The 10,265-nt window shown below is 32.9% G+C and overlaps 1 protein-coding gene across 2 annotated transcripts; it reads right to left on the bottom strand.

Moving 5' to 3' along the window:
* Positions 1 to 18: 18 nt before the first annotated feature.
* LOC127068599 (uncharacterized) lies at positions 19 to 1,935 on the bottom strand. 2 transcript variants are annotated; one of them, XM_051004930.1, is made up of 4 exons: positions 1,437 to 1,935; positions 829 to 1,357; positions 486 to 603; positions 19 to 390 (listed from the first exon to the last, which is right to left on the bottom strand). In XM_051004930.1, the coding sequence occupies exons 2-4, from the start codon at positions 1,117 to 1,119 to the stop codon at positions 65 to 67; spliced, it is 735 nt and encodes a 244-aa protein (XP_050860887.1). In that variant the 5' UTR covers positions 1,120 to 1,357; positions 1,437 to 1,935; the 3' UTR covers positions 19 to 64. The 2 variants fall into 2 exon arrangements, with proteins under 2 accessions (XP_050860887.1, XP_050860888.1); XM_051004931.1 differs by having other exon boundaries at positions 829 to 1,935.
* Positions 1,936 to 10,265: the final 8,330 nt, after the last annotated feature.

Raw genomic sequence — 10,265 nt, 5'->3', positions numbered from 1 at the left:
GATTGAATAACAGAATCGTTTATTATAATTGTTAATAATTTTTTATTGTTCATCGTTTTTGTGATCATTTATAAACTGTACTAATTGTTAATGCGAGCTTTTGAGGTTGATGCAGTTTGTATTTCATTATAGCGTGTCCTACTTTGCTGATACTGTCCTGGTACTCTGATCTCCATGGCGGTATTCGTACTTCCGATCCATCCACGTCATTCGATTTTTTACTATGTTTTCCATTACCAGAGATTCCATTTTTGCCATTTCGATCCAGACTACTTCCAAATTTTACTAGCGGAGGTCGAATGTGAGGGCGGCAATCACGTTTAATCATTTTTTCAACAGGCTGGTAAACTTCTATATTGTCGGTTTTCGTTATCCCATTCAACTTTTTATCTATATTAAAAGATTAGGCATATAGAAATATCTGTGTAAAAAAATTAATTCTTTCTTATTTTTATTAATCGTTTTATGTTGTCATTGTTCTTTACCCCGGCCATAATCAGTCATGTATGTTGTCATCATTCTATCCTTCTCAACTTCCATAATTGTTTCTTGAGCTGGTCCTGTTTGTATAACTCCATAGAGATTAGGGTATTTTTCTTCTAGCTAAATAAATAAAATTGTTCATTTTATATTTTATTTATTTACTAATGAAATTATATATATATATATAAATTATTAATTTCATTTTATTTATTTAGTTAGTAAATTTAATTTTGTACGTCATCATTATTGTTATTTTAATCAAAAAATGTGAATGATTTGATTTATGAGATATGATATTGGCGAAGATAATAATTATCTTATATGATTAAATCTAGACTCGTAGACCTTTTTCAAATAAACATCTGGCTGTCCAAATCGCGTCTCATCCGTTTCAGGACTAGGACCAGTTTTAGCAGGATATAGTTTGGGATCCAAAAGTGGTCCCATTGGACCCACACGACTCCAATCGTATTTCTCACCATACGTTTTTGGTACTTTAAGATCTTTTGGATCCATGCCACAAGTGCAAGGACCTATTACAAAGACGTCAGCTTTGCCCGTTGTTAATTTAGGTGTTTTTTTCATTGGGTATGGCCAGGTATAATCTTTTTGATAAGTTGTTACGTAACGATCCATTTTTTCTTTTTCTTTCCTTTAATCTTTTTATACTAAGAAGTTAATGAGATTAAGAAGATTAAGAAGTATGTAGAGACTGTGTAAAGACGTTTAGTTTTAACTCTTCCTAAACGATCTTCTCTTGGCAGCTTTAAGATCTCCTAACTCTTCTATCTTCGAGAGGAACTATGATGTTTCCTCGAGAACTTTATTACATTAGGTCCGAAGACGTTGATTCTTCGTAAAGCCTCGAACTCATCTGTAAAGGTAACGTCGTGTTTCGAGGAAGAACCGGTCGATCGTGTTCACTAGAGATTATTTGGATAGCTCGGTTATACCTCTACTCTTCTACCTTCTGCTTCTCCTCTTTCTCTCTCTCCTTTTCCTCACTGTTCTTACGTGGAAACGTGCTGGATGAGTAACTCTCTTTTCTCATAGTCGCCATGTCATTCGATTTTCTTCGCTGAACTTTTAGAAATCTTGGTGTCTCATCTTCCGCGATAATAATGATGATTATGACGACGACGACGACGACGACGACGACGACGAAGACGACGACGTCGACGACGACGCGACGATAATAATGATGTCGATGTCTCTTATAGATTTCACGGGTCTAAAAAGATTACGTAAGTTTTTTTATAAAGAATTTCCATGTTCCTAGAAAGTTGAAGACATTACGAAATTTTGATTGGAATATGTCATAATTTTTGATATTAGATATTCAATTGTTTAGATTAGATTGATAAATTCAAATTATTTATAGGAATAATTTCAAACGTGATCGTCGATTTTTAGGAAGATATTTTCAAGCCGAAAGAAATTTTTAATTGTAACGTGATAATTTTCTACATCAAACTATCAATTGTCTAGATCAAGTTGATAAATTAAAATTATTGATAGAAATTATTTCAAATGTGATCGTCGATTGTTTTATAGTATTTCTTGCTAAATCATTTGTAAATTATAGCAATCAATGTTCTTCCATTTGCAACGAACGGTCATCGGTCGTAAGTCAGAAAGAGAGTTGAACAAATAAACTTGACGAAGTAAATATTCGCGTGGTAGATAGGGAATCGTGTGTCCGTGTGTATTATATATGTATATACGGTAGAGAAAATCCATGCAGATTTTCTACGTGCTTGTGTGAAACTTGTACGTGCCTTCTTTTCTTCTTGTAAGAAGAGAGAACAAAGCTACGGAGTAGTAACAGGAGATGGCACCGTTAGCACAGAATTATTGCCCTTGGCATGGTGCCACCCTTAATTCTAGAAATTATTCATTTCGAGTCGTGTACTATCGTTAAATCAACTATAACAACGCGAGACAATGCGATTCACGGACAGCCGTGAAAATAATTTTTATGTGTATGCTTTCATAAATTAGTTTTTTCTCTTTCTTTTTTTTTTCCTTACTTTTTTTCTTATCCTTTCTTCTTCTTTATATGCAAATATTTTTTCTTATCGCATGCACATATTGTTCATTAACGATCGCGATCTTTGCAATTATTAAGTAAGTTGTATAATATTAGCTAGATGAAAAGTGGTTTTTTGTGTATTTTTTTTATTTATTTATTTGTTTTTTTAAATTTGAAATTAGACAAAATTTAACTGAGTTTTGGGATTCGATGGTACATTATTCGTTGATATAAAATCAATCGATGATTACGAACGAAATGATTTATTCTGAATGACATGTATATATTATGCTGTAATCGAATTAGATATTAATTGAATTGAATTTAATTTTAGATTATGTTTGATTTAAAAGGAAGAGAAAATCAAGACAATCGTCAAATGAATTGTACAACTAGTTCTATAGCGCAGACTTTTAAATAGGAATAAAAAAATGGTGGTCGTGTCGAAGAAAATGAAAAATAAGATGTTACTAAATGATGGAACGAAGAACATTAGGCTTATGAAATCAAAGAAGGAGGAAGTGAGAGAGAGAGAAATGATCGGATCAATTTTTTTTTTACTTTTCTCTTTCTCTCTTTCTTTCTCTTTTCGTTCGTTGGCACGATTCCGATCTTGAAGGAAGGAAAGCTCGGAAACGAAATGAAGCGATGGTTGCTCTAAAGATATCGCTGCGTCCACATCGCCAGGAATAGAACCAGTGACGTCATCGTTCGTCGTCGTCGTTGTCGTCGTCGTCGTCGTCGTCGTCGTCGTCGTCGTCGTCGTCGTTGTCATCGTCGTCGTCGTCGTAGTCGTCGTTTAAACGCAGACGAAATCGGTAGCTGCGTCCAACGACCAATAAGATCGAAGCACGACGATCTCAATCTTTTGCAAATTTTCTCGCGGGCTTTTTAAAATCTTGGAACGGTGGACTGACCACCAATAATGAATCTTTCATTCGAAAATTTCCTAGTTTCAAAAGATTTTCTCTTTCATTCTTTCTTTAATGGTACACAGAAACAATATGCAAATGTCGTGTCAAAGATCAAAGAGTTAAAGAAAATTTATGAGGATCGACTTTTTTTCAAGATTTCTTCTTTATCATTTTCGTATCGTGGAAAATTTTCTTTGAAGATATATACATACTCTCTCTCTCTCTCTCTTTCATTCGCTGGGGTAAAAGCGTAGGCGGAAGAACAGCTTTAGCAAAATCGTTTCGTGGAAATAAGACTGCTGTAGCAGACGTCGTCGTAGACGTCGAGTTAAAGGATTCTTTTCTTTTTTTCAATCGAGAGACACCAAGGAGGAATTTCCTTTCGGTCTTTAACTGTCTAACTCCTTGAAGGTACAACTCTAGTGATTTATGTATAATGGAGGGGTGTTTTTTATTTTCTGCCTCGTTCGACTCCCCCATTCTCCCTTTCAGTTTTCTTGTTTCTTTAATTTTCTAGATTCACTAGATACAAATCTTCGGGGATATAGGGTAGGATAATACCGACGAGGGATTAACAATAAATTTGAGAAAGAACAATAAAGAATAGGAAAAGGGAAAGATAAAGAAGAGAAAAAAGGAGAGATCACATTAAAAGTGATTTACAAGTCCAAGTTCAAATTTACCATGCACCTTTCTTTTTTTCTTTCTTTCTTTCTTTCTTTCTTTCTTTCTCCTTTTTGAAACTCCTTGTGGTACTATATACCATACAATCTAAGTGCTGACTCAAATCCTGTTGTAAAAAAGAAAAAAAGAAAAGAAGGGACCTCCCGATGGACGGGATGTTTCATGACGACAGAAATGTCTGACAAAGGACTCATTGAGTTTGAAATTCGCTGTTAAAGAGAACTATTGTTATTGCGCTACTCTAATCGTTTCGCTTAACGTGCTTACAATGCGTGCTTCTTTTAAATCAATTGAAATATATCTTACTTGTAAATTCTTCGTTGGACGACATAATCTTAATTCAACTCTCTTTCTCTCTCTACCTTACTCACTCTAAATGTGTTTAATAACTTTTTCATGTGCAAAATCTTCTCAAAAAAAATGCCGTCGTTGCACGTTTTGGTAATCACGTACTACTGGGTGTCCGATTAAATTTATACAAGCACTCGCATTCTCGCAATACGACGTAGCACCCAATTAAATGTTTGATATGGGATGACTCTCCCTCTCCCCATTTCTTCGTTTTTCTTTTCTTCTCTTCAGTTTTGTTGTGTGTGACTTTCTCGAGGGACATGTTCGCAGGAGCAAAAATAATTCTCGTTAGTAGAAAGAGAAAGAAAGAGAGAGACAGAGGAAAGTTCATACTGTCTTCGTGGAAAGAAACAACGTATATGTTCTTTCTCTTATTTCAATGTATATGTACATATGTACCTGCTTATAAAAGTGTTATGTTACTCTGTATAGTAGAGTAAGTCTATCCGTTGTTTTTCGAATCTCCTTTTATTGGAATCAAAGGATAACGTGATATCGATGGATTTTTAATTGATATATTATGTTAAAATTTAATTATATCTTTTAGGTATATTTTTTGGTATATGATGGAATGAGTTTTGTAGGATAAACAATGTGATGATGGATTTCTATGAATTTATAGAAGAATTTAGAGAAATATTATGTTATTATATTTGCTATAAAATTCATAGAGCGAATTAATTTAATTTTATAAATTAATTCCATTTTGTATTAGTTTCGTGAATTCATATGAATTACTTGCCTTTATTTTCCTAAATTCTATGAACTTTTTATATTGGACGAAATTGTCTCAGCTGTTTTAAATAGATCATTTTTCTTGTAGGATGAATTCTATGGAATTCAGGATGAATTATTGTGTGAAATTCTATGAATTTATAGAATGAAATTCATAGAGTGATCTCTTTTAGTATCTCATGAATTGTCATAATTTCTATGAATGTTCCATAGAAATTTGAATTTAGAATAGACAGAACTCGATGAATTTCCTTGAATTCAAATGGGGAATTGCTCTTGAAATTTGTGTAAAATTTGTATTCTCCTTTTTTTTTTCTTCATCTTCTTCTTTCTTCATCGTTGACTAGGCACTTTCTACTTGGTAGCATACTGATTTAGTCGACTTTAGTCTCTTTCGAGGAAGTTCTTTTCTGGTAGAGAATACTAGCTTTCTCTCTCTCTCTCTCTCTCTCTCTCTCTCTCTCTCTCTCTCTCTCTCTCTCTCTTATGTTTTCCTTGTTAACTGGAATTCTCGTGAAAGAAGAAAAGCCGAGGGACATCGTTCGTTCTCTCTGTCTCTGTTGGTCTGTCCTCGCCGGGAAAGACGCATTTGAATTTCGACGAAGTTCCAGAGGAGTTAATAGATCCAACACGTTTATTGGTTACCAGTGAAAACTCGTCTGACTTAGCTCTGAGTTGAAACCAAGAAGAGATCTTCGTCATTGTCTTTTTCCAAGGTATATATTGTATATAAAAAAATGCTTATATATCTCGAGTTTATTTCATGTTAATACATGTAAAATTTTTACAGCAAACGTCAACGAATATCGTTGCTAAATTAAAGAAGATCTAGTTTATAGAATCACAATATCAATAATCATAATAAAGAATAATTGTAATAAGTGATAAATAGAATTTTTCTCTGGAAATCTTTCACTAAAATTTCTCTCATAATTACTGGTGAAATAATGTAAAATTCTCAATGAATTTGGTTCTTCTGATTTCAAAGAAAACTCTTAGATCATTATGTACAATGAACAATTACATAGAACAATGTTGAGAAAATCTATTGAAAAACTAATCTAGTTAGATGAATCTAGATCTTTTAATTTCAACGAAAATTCTCAGGTCATTGACATTGCGACCAACTCATTAACCTTCTATTTAATTTCGAGGATCGTGACTCATAATAAAAGCATATAATCATTTAGAAATTAACAAGGCGATTACATCAAAATACATTGATGCATTTCCTTGCCAAATTTTAAATAATATTTTGTCAAGATAAATTAAAGGTCTTAATCTTGTAATTATAATTAATCCTGTTTCATAGTAAAACATTGTAAATGATTAGATAATCTATATGTATATATTTTTTTTTAATATATACATGATAGAAACAAGTATACATATATATAATCCAAAATATCTATTATGTGATCAAAACTGATTCTAAATCAAACGATTAGGTCACTTTATAGTGAAAGGGGTAAATCGGTAACTTTCTCTACTTGTCGATGATAAAAAGGGAGGGAGGGGGGTTGATAGTGATGGAGAGTGAGGAGAGGGAGCGAATTTAGTTAGCTTGTGTCGCGAACGTGTACCACAGGATGGTCGTGCGAGGCTTGGAAGGACAGAGGTTTTAAAATAAGCACCAGAGTCCCAGTGCTTTGCCAATGGCTCCTCTCTCTCTTTCTCTTTCTCTCTCTCCCTCTTTCTATCTGTCTGTCTTTCTCTCTCTCTCTCTCTCTCTTTTTCTCTATCGGCCCCAAAGCGGTCCATGCATGCTCTCTATCTCAGCAGTCGTTGATCGTGCACCGTGCTCGCAACAACCGTACTCTAAGTAAAGCTGTTACGACCGGTGTGTTATGGTCAATCTCGTCGCGATTTTTTTTCCTTTTGTTTTTTTTTTTTAATAGTGATCTAACGTGAAAATCTTCTCGAGAGAGAGGAGCATTGTGAAACCACGAGAAAAAAAGCAAATATGTTTTAAACAAAAAGCTTAAAAAAAGGACGGACACGTGTTCTCGTGATTGATATCATCAGTGTGTTATTGTAGTTTGATTCAGTGACCTACATGATCGAATAAAGATTTAAAAGCTCGAAAAAAAGCTCAAAAGAGCTTAGAAAAGACGGACACGTGTACGTGATTGATTATACATATCGTGTGTTATTATATAGTTTGATTCGGTGACCTAATCGTATAAAGATCAAAGGATTAATATTGATTTTTAGATTTTCAAGTGTTTCAGAAAAAATATCGACGATATTTTAGAAGGTAAATAAATACGACAAAAAGAAAAAGAAAAAAAGTAGAGAGGAAAAACAGAAAGAAAAAAAAAATTGAGATACAGAGGACATATTTAGAATAATTTTTGTTACAATCTCGTCTCTTTTGACGTGACGTTTGAATTTTGAGAATCACGTGTAATACTGGCGCTTATTACTCGCGCTAAATTTGTCATATTTAAAGGAAACAAGAGAGAGAAAGAGAGAAAAAAGAGAGAGAGAAAGAGACAGGTACAGAGAGAGAGAGAAATCTGATCATCTCTGTGTCTGTGCATACGTGCGTGTGTGCGTTTCGTGTATTAACGTCATCTTTCGCACGTTCTGAGCTCGTAAATGGACTCTTAAGATAATATTTTCTAACTCGATTTAGAAAATTTCTTCTTTTTTTTTCTAAAATCGTTGCTACAATTTAACTCTTTTTTTTTTCTTTTTTTTCTTTAAATCATGTAATCATTTGCATTAAGAATTTTATGAGTACGAACATGATTTAATTTTTAAAAAGATATTTTTTCTTTTTCCTTTTTTCTTCTTTTTTGTTTCTTAATCTTTAAAATCATTTGTCCCTGTTAAACCATCCAATCATTTTGTTTAAGGCTTTGGTTGATACAAAAATCAATTAATCTTCTAAAAAGATATTATTTTTTATTTCTAAAATGATGTTTCCTTTATATCATTTAATCGTTAGATTATTAAGATTTCGTCCAATAAATGACAAAAATCGTTTAATTTTGATTTAGATTGTGACATTTATTTACAGTAAAAAATGATTTAATTTTCAGAAAGAAGTCGTCAGAGTGTGATTTGGATAGAAGAAATACTGGAATAGAACATCAAAGTGTGAGAGATGAAGCAGTGAATCATCAAGGAGACACAAATTAGAGAGATTTCTAAATAGTGTTTGAAGGGAAAGGAAAAAAATATATATATATATATAGAGAGAGAGAGAGAAAGAGAGAGAAAAAGGGGGAGAAAAAAAGTAGTATAAGTGGTGAGAGTCGGCACGTGGTCAGCCACGAGCACCACAACTTTTGGCGGCTTCCTTTTGGAACGAGGATATACATCCTTTACTTATACGTTTACTTACATATACACATATACATACATACTTACATATGTGTTTGTATGAAATGAGTGAATAGTGATCAGAAGAGCAATCGTGAGAGGTAAACTATGTGACAAAAAAAAATAAAAAATAAAAAAAAGACAGCAGATGTCAGGTGTTAGTTGCGTCGAAAACGATTTACAATATTCGACTAACTTATACACCACCAATTTAGAGTTAGCACTCATGGGAATTCAAAGTACTGCACAGTTCGTCGAAAAGTACCACCATATTATAGGTGAGCTGTTATTATATAATAATATATCTATATTTATATACGGATTAATTCTTTTTACCAAATAGACTAATGAGAAAAAAAAATTAATTAGAAAGAGAAGCAATCGAGTGACTTTTCTTTCAAACTTTTCTTTTTTCTTTTTTTTTTCTCCCTCTCTATAATTTTTTTGTTTAGTTCTCCTAACGTGATCGCGAAGAAAAGTGATTAAAGGAACGTGGGTGAAATATTGATTGATTAATAACGTTAAAGGACTCAATTCTTCTAATTTCTCTATTCAGTCGTCGGTGTTATGCGTTTACAATGTTAGCCAAAAACATATGTATATGTATATCAAGATCGTCTTGCGAAATTTTCTATTCTTATCGTTCGTCAACATGCGAAAGTTTTCTTCTTCGTCTCTTTCTTATTCTTCTTCTTATTATATTTCTCTTTTTCACCTTGAGCTTTTTAAGATCATTTTTCTTAGATAATAATTAGTTAACTTTGCTAAAGTTTATCAGCTGATATATTATCAACTGATCCTTGGAAACATTCATTTGCTACAATATTTAATAATAGAAGAAGTAACAAAATTTATCAGAAAACGTAGAGAGAACAATGACTATAGAGAAATTCTTGAATATGCGTAAATGTAAATCTGTTGATTCGAACGTTTCTATCTTATGTTGATCTTTAGAGAAACTTTAACTTCAATATGTGAAAGTTGTCTTCATTTCTTTGAGATGTCTCTATTAAGTAATAATGTAGGGTGGATCAAAAGATTCCTGGATTCCTTTTTCGAGACTTTTTAGAATAACTTTTTTCCTTTTTTACAAATTTAATTCGTAGTAAAACTACGTAAGCCTAACTATAAATCTAATAAGTCTTGAAAAAAGTAATAGATTTATAAAATCATTTAAGAACTTTTGCTCTCATCCTCTCTTCTCTGTATAAGAAATTTTCACCGACATTTTCATGCCACGTTCCTTATCACTTTGATTGGACTAATCCACGTTTTAATTGTGTGTGTGTGTGTGTGTCTATATATATATTAAAAAAAAAAAAATTGTACTCTAACATCGTTTTGTTTGATCGATCGTTGATCCCTGAGACCAAGATTGTCCTATTGGAGCCATTCCAGTCCTGTCTTCATCAGAATAGAATAACCTTTCTATCATCTTTAATCAACATGTTGAAAAAAAAGAATGTCAACGTTTCGAAGAAAGAAAATAATCATAAAGAGGAAGAGGAACAAGAAGAAGAAGAAGAAGAAGAGAAAAGTCATCAGAAAAATCATCATAAAAAGATACGTATTTTCTTGGATCAAGTTCTTTCGAAAACGTGTTTCGATCGAAACGTGATCGACAGTCGGACAGTGATCAGGGTGGGTGGAGTCTCGTATAGTATATTTAAAACCGTTTCGTCAGAGGGATTTTCCCAGTCCGTCTTGAGTATGTCAGGAAGACTGACACGTTCGAT

The sequence above is a fragment of the Vespula vulgaris genome, chromosome 13, assembly GCF_905475345.1.
Source record: "Vespula vulgaris chromosome 13, iyVesVulg1.1, whole genome shotgun sequence".
In the NCBI taxonomy this organism is placed as follows: domain Eukaryota; kingdom Metazoa; phylum Arthropoda; class Insecta; order Hymenoptera; family Vespidae; genus Vespula; species Vespula vulgaris.
Note: the sequence above shows the minus strand (reverse complement) of the source record. Positions and strands in the feature narration are given on the sequence as shown.